This window comes from Chrysemys picta, chromosome 10 (assembly GCF_011386835.1).
Source record: "Chrysemys picta bellii isolate R12L10 chromosome 10, ASM1138683v2, whole genome shotgun sequence".
Taxonomy (NCBI): Eukaryota; Metazoa; Chordata; order Testudines; family Emydidae; genus Chrysemys; species Chrysemys picta.
In genome coordinates, this window is record NC_088800.1 from 83,880,015 (window position 1) to 83,901,213 (window position 21,199).

A 21,199-nucleotide genomic window follows, 5' to 3' on the forward strand; every position below is an offset into this window, starting at 1 on the left:
AGCTTATGCTCAAATAAATCTGTTAGTCTTTAAGGTGCCACCGGACTCCTTGTTGTTTTTGTGGATACAGTCTAACACGGCTACCCCCTGATACTTGATAATCTTCCCTAGTTATTCTCTTACCTGTATTCATGGCCTAAATCCGACCCTCCTCCCACATCCCCTCCACACACACTCACACACACACTAGCTGAAACCAGATACCTCCATATCATGTACACAGAGCGAGACTTTTGACCGTCTTTGTGATTTGCCTAACCCAGTCACCTAGACTCAGGCCAGCGACAGGCGGGGAAGGAACATGCTCTCCCCAACATGCTCTTGAGGTTCATGGGTTCTTTGGAGGTGGAGCTGGAGGGTGAGTCTAGCCCATCAAACTTCATGTTCTCCTTGTTCAGACACGAGCTCGGATGAGTCACCGTGCATCCGTGCATCTAGGATGCTATTTCCATGCGTCAGAGCAGAGTGTCGGCCCCTTGCTCTGAGTGAGGGGGCAGCAGGAATGTTCTCGGTCTGCACACACACACACACACCCATTGCATTGCATTGCCCAGGCCGCTCCTAACACTCAGAATGCCCGAAATGTGACCTCAGCAATCCAAGCCCGACCTTGTCATCCTCCTTGCAACAGCAGGTCCCTTCTCGTTCTCTGGCCCTCTCCACACAGGAGCTTGGCCTGCATTTGCTTGAACCAATCTAGAACTGGTTTGGCTTTGAAATTTCCAAACGACGTTTGATCCCGTCTACACTGATCCCGTCTACACTGAGCAGCCGAAGCACGTTCAAACCAAGGTTCCTTTGAGTGGTTTAGAAGCTGGTTTTGATACCAGTGGGGTTACAATAGTAAGTGACAGGAGATTCACACAAACACACACCCCCCCCAGCAAGTCCTTGATTAAACCCCGTGCAACCGGCTGCAGGGCCGTGTGCAGCCTCGTGACCGTGGAAGGCAGAGCAATTGTTTGCAGTATCAAGGAAGGCCAGACAAGCCAGGAGGGGCTTTAAGGAGGAATGAGGAATGAGCACATACTGGCCAGGCTGGAATATCTTGAGTCTCCCAACTGCTCACGCCAACCCGGCAAACCTGCTATGAAAACACAGGCTTTAGTTCAGATCAGTCACTCAAGGGAAATCCCACCAATAGCAGCTGCCGGTGCTAAGCTTTTGAAGGCCCTCTCTGGTCAGCAGCGACTGGAGCGCGGAAGATGGACAAATGGGCTTCATCGGTAAAGAGCTTTTAGCAAATTGCGATGAGAAAAAGCCAGGCCAGGCACTCAGGGAGGTGAAAAATGGCCCTGAGCATTTAACGAGACGATCCCACTGCATTGCTTTCCCACCACCCCACCCGACGGGAAGCACTGGGTGCCAAGATGCCAACTGTGATTTTTGGTTTCTTTGACGGATTTACATTGTACCTCATGCTCACAGTACCGTTCAGGCCCTTAATACCTAGAGCCCTGCAAATCTGCCGATATCCGTGGGTCGGGGACGGATTCAGGTTCAAATTTTGTATACGCACAGGGCTCTATTAATGCCCCTCAGTCACTAGATGATGATCAAATCTCCCATCCGCATCTGCCTTTAAAAAACTGCTCTTTTTTTTAATTGAGAAGGGGGGGGTAGGGCTTGGGTGTGGATCATTCTTCAGAGCTAATCAGTCCTGGGCCTCTTTGCTGATTCTGTCAGCATGGGGGACAAATGACAATGGGGCTTTTAGTAACCTGGCAACATGTCCCTTGGAAATTGGACTCAGACTTCCCCAGCTTGTTTCACGCAGGCTGCCGAAGGACACTCAGATGGTAGCAGGGTGTTATAAACAGCTTGCAGCCATGTTTGGGGGTGGAACCATTCCTTTGGTGGCCATGTGTGGAACTTTCCACTAGTTGGTTTCATAGAATCCTTACCTTATAGACCATATATTATCGGTGGAGGGGTTGGTGAAATTTTTCACAGGGAAGCGAAAAAACAAGAGGCTCCTTTTGATGCAATATTTCAACAAGAAATGTTACTGTGAATTCCAAGAGGAGGAGGAGGAGGAGAAAGTGTTTGTCTCCCTAGACTCAGAGCGTATGCCTGGGAGCCCAGAACTCCTGAGTCCTATGCTTAGAGATGCCACTGCCTAGGTTTCTGAACACTTTGCACGTACACAGCATTTTATAACACTATTGAGTTAAGCCTCACAACGCTTCTGTGAAGCTGTCAAATAGTAGCCCTCCATTTTACCGATGGGGAAACTGAGTCTCGGAGGAGGTAAATGATACACTAGCAGGTCAATGTCAGAACCGGGATTAGAACCCATAGCAAGAGATGAAATTGGACGCATCAGTTGTCCTCTCTGAGTTATTTGCTCAGCTCTGCCTACAGGGGCCATTCCTGTCTCAAAACGTCTGCAATTCAACCCTTTCTCGCCCCTGCCTTTCCCAGGCAGGAATAGCCCATAGCTCTAAACCCAACAGGCCAAATGCCCTTCTGGGGTAACTCTGCTGAGGTCAATGGAGTTACAGCAGTGGAGAAATTGTCCCTTATTTAGTAACCTGCCGCACAGGTGGCACGCGCTGTCTTGGGGCATCTCCGAAGAGTCCGCTTGGCCCACATCTTGATAGGTACCTACCGCCGGTGCAGCTGTTTGGAAGCTTACCTCCGGATTTGTTACATATGCAGCCACCAGACTCTGCCTCAGTGACTAGCACTCTGTTCATTCACCTCACCTGGAGGATGATGCCTCGTTCACTAATAACCTTTAATATTATTACTGTAAAAAACGGACTTCGCTGTCGGCAGAATGGTCCCACTGACAGTACCAGCATTTTATTATTCTCCTGAGCCAAATGAGACCGAGGTCACTTTGGATTTAAACATACTAACCATCTGTTGGGGGCACAGACGTGGTGACTGGCACACTGGACATGCCATCGGTAGCTAGATAGAGAGGTGAGAGATTTGTTTTACTTGTGCTCAGCTAGTTCAGGGAGGAAATTGCGGAGAGGGATGTTATTCATAATACCCTTTTTCACATGTAATGCTTTTGGTACATCACAGGTTCTTTATTCAGGGGGAAGTGGCCCTAAGGAGTGTAGTTTCCTGGGTTTCATTCATATTGCTCAGGGTTCATGCAGGTTTCACACACCCCTTTGTGATGGAAGTCTTGATTAGGTATCTTCTAACAGATTATCTATAAGAGCAGGAGAAGCAGCTGGGATAAAATAGGACCCGGTACCAGAACCTTTCCCTACAATCCAAACCCAATCTCTTTGAGGGTTTGATTACATTTTCTATTCCCCCTGTCCTGACCCCTTACTTTCCATTTTCACCCTCCATTTGCTTTTCCCCATTTCCCCATAGACATACAGAAAGGGCACTCATCTTTAGAAGGGTCTTCAGCATTTGGCCGACGGTGCACATGGCAGTGTGAGGGGGTCCTTGTTAAGACTGCTGTGTTTATGCTGACTGATGTCTACTCAATATCATGCGCACTTTAAGCCCCTGCCTGCCGTGTGAGCAATGAGCTGTCAAGGTCCCCGTGCTGTGTTCTCGTTCCCAATATTAGACCTGACCTCAGGTTGCAAGCCTTAGGCGGTCGAAGGCCTTTTCCTGTAGATAATATCACATCGAACAGGTTTCTGTAGCCTAATCATTCTGCCAGGCAGCTATCTTTGCAGGAGATCATTCTAAAATAGAAACCAGAAACGTAAATGCCGGTATTGACTAACATGCTGCTTCAGGGGAACCAGTTGGGCAGGTTTGATGTCCCTTGCCTGGGAGTCATTCAGCATATAGACAAGAAGCTAAACAATGAGAGCAGCACCCTCTGGCTTAACGGGGCGGTGCTAGGAATTTTACCTTGGAGGCACAGATCACAGAATCATAGAACCATAGGACTGGAAGGGACCTCGAGAGGTCATCTAGTCCAATCCCCCGCACTCATGGTAGGACTAAGTATTACGTAGACTATCCCTGATAGGTGTTTGGCTAACCTGCTCTTAAAAATCTCCAGTAATGGAGATTCCACAACCTCCCTGGGCAATTTATTCCAGTGATTAACCACCCTGACAGGAAGTTTTTCCTAATGTCCAACCTAAACTGCCCTTGCTGCAATTTAAGCCCATTGCTTCTTATCCTATCCTCAGAGGTTAAAGAGAATAATTTTTTCTCCTTCCTCCTTGTGACAACCTGTTATGTACTGGAAAACTGTTCTCATGTCCCCTCTCAGTCGTCTCTTCTACAGATTGAACAAACCCAATTTTTTCAATCTTCCCTCATAGGTCATGTTTTCTAGACCTTTAATCATTTTTGTTGCCCTTCTCTGGACTTTCTCCAGTTTGTCCACATCTTTCCTGAAATGTGGCGCACAGAACTGGACACAATACTTCAGCTGAGGCCAAACCAGCATGGAGTAGAGCAGAAGAATTACTTCTGTCTTGCTTACAACACTCCTGCTAATACATCCCAGAATGATGTTCGCTTTTTTTTGCAGAAGCGTTACACTGTTGACTCATATTTAGCTTATGGTCCATTATGACCCCCAGATCCCTTTCCCCAGTACTCCTTCCTAGGCAGTCATTTCCCATTTTGTATGTGTGCAACTGATTGTTCCTTCCTAAATGGAGTACTTTGCATTTGTCCTTATCCTGGTCTCTGCTAGGAGCTGTCTGGTAATGAGAGAAGGAGAGCTGAAATAATAACCTGCTCATCCTTTCCAGTAACAGGGCGGAAAAGAAGAAATCAGACCTCCTTAGCCTCAATAAAGACCAGGCCCGTTGACCCACTGGAGAATATTGTAGTGTCTGTGTTTCTCAAATGCGGCCACCAGGGACTTTTCTTGCAGCCACTGCCTCATGGGTAGTGATTGGGGGTGGGATAGGGGAGGCAAAGCAGCAGTCCTTCCTCTGGGGTCACCAGCAGGGGTTGATCCCTGCCCCTTTCTGGAGCCACAAACACTGTAGTTGCAGGTGACCAGTGTGAGTTCCCCACCAGCCCTGGGGTGGTGGGCGGCAGGCTCTGGCCATGTGGTGGCAGGCTCCATCCCACAGCCGCAGGGCTTCAGGCTCTGGCCCCAGACTCACCCCCTCCATTGCCCCGACCCCTGCTGCCTCCTCCACCTCCCCCAATCGTGTCCCCCATTGCCCCTGGCCCTCCTGCCTCTTTACCCTTTTAATTCTATTTGCAAATAGAGCGGGAATTATGGGACCCGATCCTCAGGACTTCAGCAGAGCTACACCACCTTCCACCAGCAGAGGAGGTGACCCCTCGTGCCCACAAACTGTTCACAAAGGGTGATGCCACCAGAAACAACACAGGAGGATATTGTGATTCACTCATCTGTTCTCTATGGCTAAAAGTAGCCAGAGGCACCTCACAACTGTGAGTCCCCCCTCCCACACACACACTTTTCTTCACTTTCCAGGATTTACATTAATGCAAAAACTGATTAAAATCAGGAGAAGGCTGCCAAACTCAATGGCTAGGAAGAGTCATTATTATTACTTTCTTATTCATCATTGTTAGTACTGCTGGGCTAAGCTCATTGTCTTCGGTGGGAGTATTGCCTGAGTAAACATTAAGGACAAAATGAAGGTTAAGGGGTGACTTGTTTAAAATCTATAACTACCTACATGGGGAACAAATATTTAATAATGGGCTCTTCCGTCTAGCAGAGAAAGGTATAACATGATCCAATGGCTGGAAGTTAAATCTAGACAAATTCAGACTGGACAGAAGGCGTACATTTTTAACAGTGAGAATAATTAATCACAGGAACAATTTACCAAGGGGCATGGTGGATTCTCCATCACTGACAATTTTTAAATCCAGATTGGATGTGTTTCTGAAAGATCTGCTCTAGGAATTATTTGGGGGAAGTTTTATGGCTTGTGTCATACAGCAAATTAGATTAGTAGATGATCCCAGTGGTACCTCCTGGCCTTGGAATCTATGAATCTATGACCCCTCTGGGTCTGGCTCATTATTGTAATTATCATTGTTCTATTTTATTAATAGGTTGTTTTACTGAGACATAGTCTCCATCAGGCTGCAGTCCAGAATTAATTTTCCTCTTTCACAGGATGAATTTGCAGCTGGACCTGCCAGGAACACAGACTCCCAAGGGACTCTGATTCAAACAAACCCTGGGGGCATGGGATGAGTGAAGGATTGGCATTCTTCCCTTCCACACCCCTGCCCCACCTTCTTGTATTTCAGCTGTAAGCCCCCTTTTTTTGTATCCGGTGGAGGATGGGCCAGTTCATTCCAATAGTCTGGCCATGGGAGAGGCTCATCTCTCCCCCACCCTCCCCCAGCGCAACCATTTTCTACTTATAATCATTTGTTGTCTGTAACACCTCCTGAAAAGGAGACCCCACAGGGACTCACTGGTAACAAAGGGCGATGGCTCCGGATGCCTTAGCAAGGGGTAGGGATTCTGTATTTGTCCTGTCCCAACACTTTGCTTCCAGCCAGTTTTTAGCTTTACAAGCCATCACCTTTTTATGGGCCTTTTAAATTGCTCCCACACTTTCACCTTGACATGCAAATCAGGTAATTGTATGTCTAACGAGCAGATCTTTGTAAGCAGAGGCAGGTTTTGAGCATGCGGACGGAGCGTGCACAGACTGAGAGGCCTAGCTGAAAATGTGTCCCTTTTTCTTTAACACAGTGACTCCAGTCTAGGGTGACCAGATGTCCTGATTTTATAGGGACAGTCCCAATATTTGGGGCTTTTTTTTATATGGGCTCCTATTACCCCCCACCCCGTCCTGATTTTTCACATTTGCTATCTGGTCACCCTACTCCAGTCTAAGTGAGCTAATAATCCAAATCAGAGATTGTGGGACACTGGTGGAGTAACTGTGTATGCACACCAATGTAAATGACCTTGGAATCCAGCCTGGGTTGCCAGGCCAGGGAACAATATCCAATATGTAGTCTACTCCAGAATTGGGGTAGGAACTCTCTGTGAACAGACTATGAGAATGGAGAGTATATGCTGCCTGCAATCTGGAAAGCAGGTAGAAAGAAAGAAAAACTCACTGAGAGCTCTTTAGGTCTCTTAAGCAGTGCACTACAATGCAATGCTATCCAATCCAATCCAATGCAGTACCACACCACAGCTCTGTCTGCAATATATAAACTGTATCTCTAACACAGTTTAAAGAGTTTCCACTGACTTCAAGGAAAGTTTTCACTTAGTAGGAAAAGCAGGACTGGGCCCTTTATCACCTGTTGAAATGTTTCATGAAGGAACTAGTTCACTCTCAAGGAAGTTCAAACTAACAGTTTTTTTTAAAGTATCTTTTTCAAAGCACCATTTGAGAAACTGACTTGTCACACCCCCTGCTTGAGAGCAACATCCCCCACCCTGGAGTGATAAGACCGGGACAGACCTGTTCCTTAACATTACTCATCCCAGGGACACCAGACCCTAGCAGAAGCCGGATTTTCAGCTCTCCTGGTAACAGGTGGGTGAACATCTTTATTTGGGTTAAAGAAATTTCACTCTAATAAAAGCAGGAGAAAACAAATTGCCCAGAGTGGAGCAATGATGAAAATGAAACAATATTAACTTTCTAGCCAATAGTACCATGGAGTAGTTAGACTGTAATGAGATTTAGCTGAAAGTTTACTAACATGGCTTGTTTCAGAGGGGTAGCAATGAAATAATTATGCTGTGGAAAATGTGAACAACCTACTGATCGGATCTCTAGCTTTTTATTTTCTACTCGCTATTTCTTGTTGATCTGATTGCTCTCTGTCTCTAGCCGGGGTAAGGAGGAGATGTGACACCTAAGTGGTCTCACACTGGTTTTATACAGATATAATTGTATGGAATATAATGGCGTTACTCTTGATCTGTCATTTAGATTCAGAGCCAGTGGTACCTAAGAATATGTGGTACCCTTATAAATATCCAAATCAGAGTACCGATAAATATTTCTGTTTAGTACATGAGGAATGCTAATTAGAGAGGATGAGCAGGGTTCTGCGCTCAGGTGCATTGCCCGGTGATTGCTAGCAGAATCTGTCCCATTACTTCTAAAGCGGAAAAACGGGAAATCCATAGGTGCTGGAATTAGGGGTGCTGCACCCCCTGGCTTGAAGTGGTTTCCATCATATCCAGGGTTTACTGTTTGGTTCAATGGCTCTCAGCACCCCCACTGTACACATTGTTCCAGCGCCCCTGGGGAAATCACACCTTTGACACAGTTCTGCATTTGCAATGTTAATTTTTATTCAGATGACTGATTATCTGACAAAGAAAATACGCTGCACAAATTCCCGTGTGAATTCCAGGGACAAGACACTGAGTCTTCTTGTGTGTTAGGAAAACAGGGAGGGCCAGAGATTTAGCTGGTCTAAACTGGCACAGGTCCACTGAGTTCAGTGGAGCATCCGCCTTGGGATCTCTTTAGCGAGGTTCATAGTGTAACTGTTGAAAACAACCCCAGGTGCTTAACCTGTTTGTGGGGTTTGGCTGGAATTCTTGGGCTTTCTCGCTGTGTGCTAAACGCAGAATGACTTTTTGGGGGCCAAGACAAACACCTGTGGTGTGGTTTGGAAAGCTCTGAAAGGCACCGGCTCCTGCAGCTGAGTGAGTGGGCAGGAATGCATGAACTCCACTGAAAGGCGATATAATCCTATCCCGTCTCACAGACTGCCCTTTAACAAGCCAGAGAGTCCTTCTGAGCCTCTTCAGTGGGACCAGTGAGACAGGTGCAGGAGTGTCTAAGGGCATGGAAAAACGCTGCTCTAAGGAGAGATTGAAAAGACCTGGATTGTTTACCTGAGAAGGGAGACATGTAAGAGGTGACATGATGAAAGTATATACGATAACGAATGGTTCAGGATGGTTGGGAGCTTCTGTTCTCCCTGGCTCATAATACACAAGAGCAAGGGTCACATTCAAAACTGTTAAAAGGAAATGCTTTTTCACACAGCTTGTAAGTAGACTGTGGAACTCACTGCCACAGGAAGTCACTGAAGCCAAAACTTAGCATGATTCCAAGAGGGATTGACATTGATATGGATAACAAGACTATCTAGAGTTAGAAGCAATAATGCTATTATTAATTATTATTATTATTCTTTTTGGAAGGGATATGAAACCTCAGGTAGCATTCTACCATGTGCACACGGACTGGCTTCCTGGTGCCTCCTCAAACTTCTCCCCTCCTGCAACCTGTGTTCCTCTCTCCAAGTTCCATGCAGGTTGCTAGATCTTTGCTTTTAAAGAATTGATGTTGTTGTGTCTTTTGTGTTTGCTGACTTGCTGGAACTAGAGGTTACTAGTACGTATCCCATCCTAGGGACATGGTCTGGACTGCCACTCTATTGCAGTCTCCTAGCGCTCAGTCTTTCAAGTGTGTTGATCTTCGAACCAGTCTCCCACTTCTTGATTGCATTATCGCTGGGGGGGGTAGGGGGACTTGCGTCAACACTGTTGCTGCCTGTTCTATTTGGTGGCAGCCTGTTGGTCCCCTGTATTGCTCATGTACCTAGTTGCTTCTGACTCCCCTACTCAGGCCAGCTTTATGGCTGAGGTTCTTTCTTTGTCCTCCTTGTCCTGGCCTTGACCCTGTCTGTGTGTCAACTACTATGATCTCCCAAGCAACAGTGTCTCTGTTTTTGTGGGTTTCTTATTAACAGCCTGCATTTGCCCACTGTCCTCAGAATGATTTTTATTGTACAACAGCAGCACCTGGTCACATTTCTACAGTCTAATATTGCTGCTTATCCATGTTGCTGGGATTACATTACAGAGGGCTCTGATATCCGGTTGGAATCAAATTAGTGATTGATCGAATAACCTGGCTGTGAACATGGCATTTGAATGGCTGGCAGCCTTCTGCAGTGCATGCACATTGATAATAGTCTTTGGAACTGCTAAAGTCACACTGCAGATATGCTCCTCTTCACTGGATGTCTTTACATCCTCATTCACTGCATGTACTGCTGCCCTTATCTTCCGGGGGTAGCTGCAGTGCAAAGTGGGTCTGTTTCCCAGCCTGTTACACCGTTGCCCATAGGCTGGGCATTTTTCTTTCTGCCCTTCATGTTGCTTTCCACAGTGTATACGCTGGACCCTGATGCCTGCGTTCTTGGTGAGTCTGTCTCTGTCCGGCTTTCTGAGTTCCGTTAGCTTGAGCCCGTGTACTTGTTCTGCACTAGTGGTCATCGTTTTGATCCTTTCCCGCCTAGGCAGTTCAGGTGCTCTTGCTATTTGGAGGCATTTCTCTAGGGTTAGATCTAATTGTCTCAACAATCTGTCTGTCTGTCAACAGAGTGTGGGGAAGTCAGGGCCCTGCACCCCCAATTCCTGCGATTCACTGTGACTCTCAGCCAGCCAGTAAAATGGAAGGTTTATTAGCCGACAGGAACACAGCCCCAAACAGAGCTTGTAGGTACAACCAGGACCCCTCAATCAGGTCCCCAGCGGGGTAAGAGCTTATCCCTCAGTTTTGGGGCTCCCTCCGCTTCCCCAGCCAGCTCTAAACCGAAACCCCTCCAGCAGTCTCCAGCAGCCACCGCCCTTGGCTCCTCCCCCCGCCTTTGTCCAATTTCCCCGGGCAAAAGGTGTCACCTGGTCCCAACCCCCCCCTCCTGGGGTCAGGTTACATGCTCAGGTATTGTCACCCTGGTATCCCATCACCAATGCAGACAATCTCAATAAAACTCCCACACAACATTCCCAGGTCAATCCGCTCCGCTCCCTACTCCGTCACACTGTCCCATAAGCTGGAATCACAGGTCCCACAAATGATCCTGTCTCAGGTTAGGGAATCTTTTAAGGCTCCAAAGTTACATGTGGATGCCGGAGTTCTCAGCTCTGTGATGGAAGTATCTATTGTCTCTTCTGCTTCTTGGTTTCGGGTAAAGAAACAGTATCTCTCTACAGTCTCATTCTGTTCCGTACTCATCAGACACTTTTATCAGCTGTTTCAGTGTTTCAGGTATTATTCCTCGCAACAGGGTCTCACTCCTCACTTCTCATCTTTTCTCCCCAGTGACATTGTCAAAAAGTTTTACTTCCGTTTTTTTGTCTTTCTCCCCCACTGTCAGATATGTATCCAGATCCAATTCTTGCTTCCCCTGCATCCACGCATGCACAAGCTTTTGCCTGGAAATCCAGCATTCCTGGTGTTCTACATCTCCCCATGCTGCCTGTTTGCTCTATTTCTAGGTGTCGCTTTGTCTTCCTGTTAATTACACCCTCTTCCTTGCTGTAGGTCTCTCTAGCCTGCTCCCACCATGTTTCATCGACCATGTCCTGAGGTAATTACCTGAGAGACTCCACATTTCTAAACTAAACTATGCACAAATGATCACATTTGCAATGGGAAGGTCATCAACTTCACTCAAAAAACAATCCCATTTTTGCCTGCAATAGACCCACTTTGCCTTGAAAAATCTCCACATTGTCTGAATTCCTACAAAATGTGAAAACCTTTGATTTCAAGTTATTTTGCATTTTGTTACCAACATTCCACACCCTCCCAGCTTTGTGTGAACCTGGGCAGATTTATGGCTTGGGTAGAACACAGGAAAGACTCGAGTTCAGCTGAGTGGTCCTTTGAGTTCTGGCACTTGTCTGAAGCCCAGATTCAAATCAGGGGCCGTGAAGCCCTGAAATCAATGATTGTGCCCTGCTTCCTTTCTCTCAGATATATCAATTAGCTTTACCTCGTTATTGTCAGTTACTTTAGGGGTCATGCCACTGACTGCACAGACTCATTATTCCAGCCTCTTTCTGCCTCCAAGGGCTGGATCCAATTCTGAATGACGTCTCTAGAAAGACCCTTTAGGATCAGGCCCTAAACAGGGGGATCAAACACATCTTGCTTATTATGCCTGGTAAATAGCAGAAAGGATCTTTCTCAAGGATCCTCTCTGAGCATGGGGCACTGAACAGCAGCCAGGCCAGATATACTGTCATCTGATGCTATTGGAATGTCCCCCTTTAGCACATTAATATTGTCCAGGCTGTCACACCAATGAAGGCCTGGGAAGACACCAGCCTCCGTCTCTCCTCCCTACAGCACCAAAAGCTTGACACAGTGTTCACTCTGCCTTGCCTTTCATGTGAAAGGCGCGCTGGTTTTCTTTATGGTAGGTCGGACTCACTGAGTGGAGAGAATGGGTCTGATTCTGCACTCATACAGCACTGTGGCTCCACTGGTTTCAGTGGAGTTCCTCCTGGTACACTGGTGCTGAAGCTGGGTGCTTGTTACTCCCTTCCTGGAGGTGGGTGGCCCCACTTCCCACTCCAACATGCCAGCCAGCAGCATTGAGTCAATGCAGGGAATGGGGTGGGGATATGTAGCTGGGATAGGCCAGTTGCAAATTATCACTGCCTAGAGCAAGGGGAAAGCAAGACGTGAACTGTGGCTGCTGGAGACCCAATTTCTTAGTTGGAGATTCTCCTAGGGCAGCACAACAATGCACCACCTAACTACAGGCTGGGTCCTTGTGCGACAATCTAATGGTGTGATTGATTGCTGGTGGCAGGTTTGTTCTAAGGCACTAAAGTGTCTGGGATATCATCAGCTCCCTTGTAAGATGAATTACTTTTATGTAAAGCAAACTGATTTGGGTCTTGGTTTTGCACATATTCCCTGGCTAAGGTATGGGACACAAATCAGTTGTCAGTAGTGTTGCTAGTTTACATGAATGGTGCATTCATCCCATGGGAATTAACCTGACATAGAGAGCTTCAGTGTGATAGAAGCTTATTCAATACGTGCTCTGTGTATATTCTGTTTTCCAGACCTAACTTGAGAACAAAGACATTTCACAGCCAAGATGAGCTGCATTTCCTACATATTGGCTTTTGCCCTTTGCCTGGGTGAGTTTACTTGTTTTTTCAATGTATAATCAGTGCATCCATTCGCTAGAGCAGGCTCTCAAACATGGATTTAAATAGTATGTCTTCTGCTTTATTCCACACAGCCTTATGTGACAATGGCTTTTAATTTACAAGTCCACATTGCTCCCAAGTTCACTGAAACTGTCAAAGAGTTCTAGCTAAGGGTTTGATCCAATACCCTAGTGAAGTCCAGGGGCATCTTTCCATTGACTAAATGGGCACTGGATAGGAAATTTATTGCACTATTCCCACTCTTCCAGAGGGGAGTATACTCATCCTGGTCCTAGATGCACTCGTCTCACTCTCTTTTCAGCTGGCCGACACACAATCAATGGATGGGTTCAATTATTTGAGTCCTGCTTCCTTGAAAGTGACTATAGCATTCTAGTCTGCTGCATTTTTAGAATACGCTCTTTTGATCCTTCAAATTGTATTTGCCTGAGTATAGTAACTGTATTAGCTTATCAAAATGACATCAACAAGGAGGTGAAGAAAAGACTCCTTGTCACAGACTATAAATTAAGGGATGCTTTACAAGACTCCTCTGATCGTTTTAGAATTTGTATTTGATCTTGTTTAAATAACGAGGGGCTATTTTTAACATTATTCCAATTTGCTGCAGGATTTTCAATGGACCCAGTGGAAGCTGCATCAGTAAGTTGTTTTGCCATCTTCTTAAATATCATCCAGACACTAATACAGCTCCTCAGGAATGCTAACAATGAGGTATTTCAGGTAGCTCAGGAAATCCTACCAGATAGTCCAATGCGAGAGAGATCAGCAGAGACCTCCAAAAGAAGGGAAAAAACAGGGCAATAAGAAATTAGGATGATAAGATGTTGAAACTGGCCCAAGCAAATAGAAACCAATGATAATACTGGGGCTATAAGAATGAGAAGGAAAAGAGCTGTATTGGACCTGACATTTTAAAAAAATGTAGGTACATTAATGAACATCCAAATTGCACATCTAAAATAGGTGCAGTTATGGTGAGAGAATTATTAATTCTTATTATTTTATTTATTTGTATTACCATAGTGTCTCTGAGCCCGAATCATGAACCAGGACCCCATTGTGCTAGACGCTGTACTAAAGTAGATTGTGTGTAATTATTAATTTGCATATGCAATCATCGTAATTGCATGAAAAGAACAAACAATTATTTTGTACAGATATTTGCATCCTGAATCCAGCCCGCTAGTTTGTCTTGTGCCTCTGTTGTGGGTTCATGTCTCTCTCTAAGTAAATAGAGTGAGGGTCACGATCTGGATGTGTCATGGCTGAGGAATGCCATGTGAGAACTGCAATGGAACAACATGCTGAGAACAAGGTGTTGCTGCATTCTGGTGGTGGGTGACAGTTAGTCCTGTATAGAGAGGGCCTGATCCTGGGTCTGGCTGAGTGCTAACACATGCAGCACCCAAGAAGTTAGAAAAAGTAACTTTCTGCCACCTTTGCAGCTCCCCCATCCTACATCTGTGCTTCTGCTTGGCCCTTGTAACTTTGAACAGCCTCAGAGTGGCTGTGATTTTTTCTCAGCTGTCCACAGCCTCAAGGGGCCATTCCAGCTGTTGTAGAATGCTGATAGCAGTGACATTCCGGCCACACCCCTTCTGTCAGAGCTTTCCAATCCCCCCTGCACTGCTCCAGTGTCACAAAGGGGTGGTAACAGCCCAGAACATCCAGCCCACAGTCTGTGAAATGACTTGCTGTCTTGAAGGAGGAAAGAAGTTCTACAATATAAGATACTCTTGGTATTGTATTAAGATATGGTATTGTAACCATAATAAAGTCTGCGGTAGGACCATGTCAATCACTCATGCAAAAAAGTGAAAGATTAAATTTCTTTGTGTGCCTTTTTCCTCCCTCCCACTCTAGTGTCCTGCGCCTGGCATTCAGATAAATGGTATGTGATTGCCGTGTACAATCTATCATTGTATTTTGTGATAAGCCTTAAGGTTTGTTGTGGGGAGGAAACAGTGTTAATTTTTTCTTTTTCTTCCTCTTTTATCAGCAACAGAAGTTTGCGAGAACATAACCAGGTATTTGCAGAAATTAACTGGAAAAATCTTTTTTTGGAAGCATAGTTTGGCTATTGCATGCTTTCCCAGAGTAGGTTCAAAGTCAACTTAATCAGAGGTGGGAGGAGATTATCTTCCTGCCCCTTTTGGAATCATAGACAGGTCCATAATTAACCCCTATTTTAAAGGTTCAGCTCTGGATTATGGTAACTCTCAAATGGGAAACCTATCTGGCTCATTGGGTGCTCAGGGTTAGTACGGGAGGACTATGATTGGATGAACCATCTCAGGATGAACCCGCCCAAGGCTAGGTAAAATCCAGGTTCATCGCATTGGTGAAGCACTTGTTTGCAAAGGCTGATTAAATGAGTCCTTCCAGCATCCACAAGGTCTGATGTATTGACATTAGACTTGGAGAAGGCTAACAGGCATATTCAAGCTGCAATACGTGGGTGTAACTCCCATTAAAGTCCCTGAGCCATATTGAGTGGTGACCTAAACAGAGGGCTATGTTACACACTGGGTGTAAATTGGTCCGAATGTGGACGTATTTGCCAAGGTACTTGCACCAATTTGACATATTGAGTGTAACTTGCACGCCAAGAGGATGTAGCAGGAAAAGCAACAAACAGGCGATTGTGAGAGGTAGCAGGATCTTCTCCGCACACTATAGTAGATCCCACACTATCCCCAACACTGTTACATTCAGCTCTGCCGTAATGGTGCCAGATACAACCAAAGATCACAGTGGGAACTGCACCTGCTTATGCCAAAGCTGAATTTGTTCAACCAGCCTGGGACAAGTTATGCCACTCTGCCACTTACAGCCTTTCTCTGACCAGTTACACTCAATGCGTATCCTATATTAGTAGTTAGAAAACATGTATTTAAAGACTCTCTGCACACACTGATACTTTGCCATTGATTTCAATGGAAGCTGAACTCACATATCATATGTTCTGAGCTGAAAAAGAAGCAGCTCATTAGACAGTCACTAAATTAGCATTTGTTTCACTCGTGTGTTTGCTCTTATGGAGTACATTGCAGTTTCTTCCTCTCTTTTCACAGTAACGATGTTGGAAGGTCCTCAAATTTCACTCATTTAATCTGTGACAATGTGAGTATCACAAAGGGCTAGTCAAGAGGTTGCAAATATCCTTTCTAGTCCATTCTATCATATTTCACTGCAATGTTAACATCTTGCTCGCTTCCATAATTTCAAACTGGTTGAGTTTTCTAGGACGTTGTGGGCATTGATAACAAGGAAATGATGATTCTAAGAGTCACAGTCCCCTGCTTGGTCCGCCCCCTGCTCCAAGGGGAGGGTTTTTATCAGAACTTTTCCCTCCATACTGGCCAGTGCACTGGTGGGGGAGAGACAAGGCTACCCACAGTTGCCCTTCTCGTCATGCACCTGAGCAGAAGGAGGGGGGAGCAGGAGCCCCATGGAAGTGACTTGGGATGCCCATAGGCCATACAAGGGAGCTAGGAGAGGCCCTGCTCTCTCTTACTCTCCCAGAGTAGCAGCATAAATGTAGGTAATAGCCATACCAGAACCATGCCAGGTTCTGGGTGTAAATCCCTTCACAGGGAGAAAATACCTGGTCCTAAAGGGGTCTTTAATCTAGCAGAGCAAGACATAAGAAGAACCAATAGTTGGAAGCTGAAGTCAGACCAATTCCAATAAGAAATAAGGCACAGTTTTTTAACAGGGAGAGTGATTAATCACTGGAACAAATTAGCAAGGGAAGTGGTGATGTCTTCAAATCAAGACTGGGTCCTTTTCTGGAAGATTTACCGTAGTTAAACACAAGTTAGTGGGCTCAATACAGGGATAACTGAGTGACCAATGAGGGTCTGTCATACAGAAGGTCAGATAGATTATCAAATGGTCCTTTCTGGCCTTAAACGCTATGAATAACTTGGGGTTAATTGCTATCATGTCAAGCAGGAAGTGATGTTATCATTTTGGAGAAATTATGCAGGAAATGAGAAAGAAAGAAAGAAAGAAAGAAAGAAAGAAAGAAAGAAAGAAAGAAAGAAAGAAAGAAAGAAAGAAAGAAAGAAAGAAAGAAAGAAAGAAAGAAAGAAAGAAAGAATTATTATTTGTCTAGGTCAATGGATTTGTTTGTTCTCCAGCTACACAACTTGTCAACATGGAACAGTTCCTTTATCAGGGAAGCATTGGAGTTCCTGCTGAGGAAAGACGTTGATTTACAGCTAAGTGTTGTGAAGCTCCTTGTCAGCAAAGTGAACGGGAAAGAGCTGGAGGAAGCATTGGAAGAATTTAATGACAAGGTAAACTAGCACTTTGAGTGAGGCTCCATGGAAAAAGTGCAGGAGTTGTGAAGCACACTTCTTACGCTAGCGCTTTGAGAAAGAACATTATCTTCTCCCTCCGTTCGTGCCCTTGTGTTCTTGTTCTGTGTTGGCTGTTAAACTACAGATACTCTGCTTATATTCTACTCTCTGCAGAGTGCCGATACTTTTGTTACCTGAATGGTAAGAAAGCACCCATCACTATAACAGGCTGCAGTCTAGAGAATGCACGTAACCCAAGACTGTGAGCCAGGACACTTAGCTTGTGTTCCTCCCCCTGGTTTGGGGCAAATCACTGTGTTTCTCTGTGTCCCATTTTCCCCATCTGTAAAGTAGGGGTAAAATCTTGCCCTCTCTCACGGGATGCGGGGAGCTCTCATAAAGCTGGTCGAATAGAAAGAAAATATTACGACAGATTGATAAGCCAACTTCAGCTCACAAATGGTTTCCTAGCACAAAAACCAGCTACATTCATAACTAGTATTACTGGTGACAAATCGTTGGTCCATCTCTGGCTGTGAGGCCTAAAGAATTAGCATTTGTGAAACTCCTCGGGATCCCTGGCTGACTGGCGCTATAGCCGGGTGATGTACGGGATGCTGATTGTTACCCAATATCAAAGATAAAATATTTATGTTGCAGGTTGTTAACTCCTCACGGATCCCATCGGAATGGAAAGGCTTTGCACTGGAGGCATTATGGGATGGGAAGCTGAGAAACGAGGAGCTTTATAATGAGACAGAGTTTGTGGGGCCATGGTTCCAGAAGAGGTTAAGGCCCTTTTTAGCTGCAGTCTCTATCGACATACTCCAGTGCCTTCGGAATGAGACCTTGGGATGCGCGCAGTATCAGGCAATGTATGTTTCACTGGTTATATCTAGTCTCATTAGTAAATCTCTCCCGTCTCCCAACTCTCTGTGTTAGAAATGGATCCGTGACTTAGATTCAATTCAAATAGTGTTCCTGAGAGCCTGAGCTTATGAGGGACTGTGTGCTGTCTGCTGCCGTTTATATCAATGCGAGCTGGAAGAGCTTAGCACCAAGGAGTAAGTGCTGAACATCCGCCTGGATCAGAATCTGAGTTTGACACCTTCCTGGGTTCTGGATGGATGGATAGATAGATAGATAGATAGATAGATAGATAGATAGATAGATAGATAGATAGATAGATAGATAGAGGGAGTGTCTGGAGATAGATAGATAGATAGATAGATAGATAGATAGATAGATAGATAGATAGATAGATAGATAGATAGATAGATAGATAGATGGGGTGGATGGGGTGGATGGGGATAGATAGATAGATTCTGTATCTATATAGATGACTGATACCTTAGATTTGGTAACATCTGCTTCTTTGATGAGCGAATTGGAGAGATTAATCAGGGAAAGAGAGAGAGAGAAGAACGTTGGGGAAAGGTGGAGTGAGAGCTACGGAAGACAGTGGCTCAGAGCCTGGTGTGTGGGCATGGTACCCACAGTGGGAGAGCAGCATGTACTGATCAGGTGTACAACATTCACAGCCAGCTGAGGAGATTCTGTGACTCCTTTAAGTGGAATCTATGATAAACAGCCATATTGAGATCAAAGACTGGGAGGCAAAAAGCTGAATGGGACATCTTGCCTGTCATAACTAATCTGCCCCCCCCCACTCTCTCTGTGATGTATCATTCCCTGTTCCAGAGTTAAAGGCCTGGATCTGGAATTTAAAAAGATGAACCACAGTACCCAAGAGGAAGTCTACAGTGCTTTCCAGCTTCCTTACCTGAAAGGGTTAAACGTTGCAGGTAAGGGAACCCATGATGGCTCCAGGCAAACCTGACACATCGCTGTCTGTTTTCAGGAGATTTGAATGGTGGTTCGGCTCTGACACTTGGGGTGCCAGGTGGGCAGTGATTCCTGCTGGAGAGCTCAGTTTATCCAGAGAGCTGCCTGGCAAAGGGGCTGCGAATGCCCTGAAATACACGCAAGGGCAGCCCAGAAACCAGTGCATTTTTCAATCCTGACTTAGGCCTTGGATATTGTTGCTGACGCCTCTTCAAGTTTTATTGAATGGTGCTGGGGCAGGGGGAGTTTTAGCACCTCCTGCCTGCAGATCATGGCCTTTTGAATAGCCCTAGCAGTGTCTGATCTCATGGCACTTTCTAGTGAAGCATCCTTTTTTCAGCATCACGTTCCTTTTGAGCTGCGGGAGGTGCCCCCATGGCTGTCCACTGTTCTCTTGCAGGGTCAGCTTGTGTTGATGGCCTTAACACCAGCACGGCTTGGCTAACGGCCAACTTTAGAAACTTCAGCAGACACGCTGCATATCACGACTTGCTCTCTCTGAACTCCAGATTTAATGGGGTAAGTAGTGGCTATGATTATTCCTACATACAGAGACAGGTGTGGTTATATTTTGGGTGTAGGACCCTGTTCTAAATGAGTTGCTGGCTTCAGGCCGCTTCCTAGGCGGACAGGTGCTAATAATCAGAAACCTCATTGTCACTGCCAGCACTGAACGGCTCCCTGGTGGGAGGTCCAAGCAGAGAGGTCAGTGCTTGATTGTCCCCTGGAGAATGAACTACTCTAGGAGTGGTTCCTGGGGCTGATGGGTGAAACACATGTGAGTGTGGGGGACGCTTCCCCTGTTACTGTCCATGTGGTGCCTGTTGTGTGGATAAATACAAATCTTGAGCCTGTAGACCTGTCATTTTATCAACAGCTCTGCAGGACATCAACTCAACCCCATCCTTCACCAGCACGGAGGGTTTTCTAAAAACTAGAGCAACATGCGTTTTGCCTTGAGTCACTAAAATTGCTGCCCTGGGCATCCTTCCTACCTAAAGCAGATGTCTCATTCCTGTCCCTTCTCCTTTCACTCTGCCTCTTCCTTAGTTCGATGTGCTCAGTAGTCTGACAGTGAAGCAGCGTGCACAGTTATCAGCCACCCAGGGGACCTTGCAGACCCCCGAAGATGTTCAGAGACTGATGAGTTTTGTGACCACCTCTACAGTAACCGAGTACATCGATGAATTGAACAGACAGGTCAGGCTGGTGAGAGTCATTCCAGTGTCCAGGGCCATAGCCGGCCACTGGAGGAATTGTCATTGAAGGCAGTGGAACTTTTGTGCAAAAAGCCGTGGCAGGATTCATAGCCCTGATAGGCTTAACTTCCTCAAAAATGTTGGGATACTCTATGGGAGTGTAGGTACAATACGGTATCTGTTCCGCATGCCCATCCATAGATAACACATTCCCTACTTCTCCGTAAGGAACATGTGGATACGGGGAGGGAAAATGAGGCTGGGATGGGACACTGCAGCTGAGAGGAATTTGGGACCGGGAGAACTGTGCTTTTATCTTCAAAGTAGTGTGTGTCTCCATTGGGCATCTGGGCGAGGGTGTGAGGATGGGAGCGGAAAAGAGGCAGAGGGGGAATCTAAAAGCAAGCCGTGCTTTCCAGAGTCTCAAGAGACTAGAGACCTATTGGACTATAACCAGCTCCCTTCCCAGCGGCTTCGAATCCAAGACACCTTGGGCCGCATCTTCCGCTGGTGTCCTGCATAGCTCCTTTGACTTCAGCAGTGCTATGTCAGTTCACATCAGTTGAGGATCTGCTCCCCACAGCTCTCTCTTTCTCCTTCCCTTTGCTCCAGGCCAACCTGAGTCTGAAGGGGGACATCAGAGCCACGCTGCTACAGCACATCCTAGCTGCAGCCCAGCCAATATTTCAGAAGGCAGATGATGCTGAATTCGTGCACTGGATGGATCCTCGCCTTGCAGGCTTGATCTCAGGACTGAACAGCACCCATGTCCCACTCGTTTTCAACGGTCTAGAATCTAGAAACTGCTCTGCCATCAATGCTGTGTAGGAGCTATTCCCTTCCCCTGTTTATTATAGGACTGGCTCAGACTATTATTATCATCAATTAAAGCTGGTTGGAAAAGGTTATTCCCCTCTCCCCCATGGAAAGTTTTGACCTTTCAGCAAAACATCTAAGTCCAAAAGATGTCAACCAAA

The 21,199-nt window shown here is 45.9% G+C and overlaps 1 protein-coding gene across 2 annotated transcripts in view; it reads left to right on the top strand.

Annotated features, from left to right (window-relative positions):
* Nucleotides 1–6,895: 6,895 nt before the first annotated feature.
* LOC101946918 (uncharacterized) overlaps nt 6,896–21,199 on the top strand; it is a 39,960-nt gene continuing 25,656 nt past the window's right edge. Inside the window, exons 1-12 of one of the 2 annotated variants that reach the window (XM_042853062.2) lie at nt 6,896–7,454; nt 12,758–12,835; nt 13,479–13,510; nt 14,735–14,762; nt 14,871–14,898; nt 15,946–15,994; nt 17,017–17,175; nt 17,839–18,053; nt 18,880–18,983; nt 19,424–19,542; nt 20,074–20,232; nt 20,835–21,046. In XM_042853062.2, coding sequence (XP_042708996.2) covers nt 12,793–12,835; nt 13,479–13,510; nt 14,735–14,762; nt 14,871–14,898; nt 15,946–15,994; nt 17,017–17,175; nt 17,839–18,053; nt 18,880–18,983; nt 19,424–19,542; nt 20,074–20,232; nt 20,835–21,046 — 1,148 coding nt within the window. In that variant the 5' untranslated portion in view covers nt 6,896–7,454; nt 12,758–12,792. The remainder of the gene's footprint in view (nt 7,455–12,757; nt 12,836–13,478; nt 13,511–14,734; nt 14,763–14,870; nt 14,899–15,945; nt 15,995–17,016; nt 17,176–17,838; nt 18,054–18,879; nt 18,984–19,423; nt 19,543–20,073; nt 20,233–20,834; nt 21,047–21,199) is intronic. The other variant, XM_005289182.5, reaches the window with a different exon arrangement.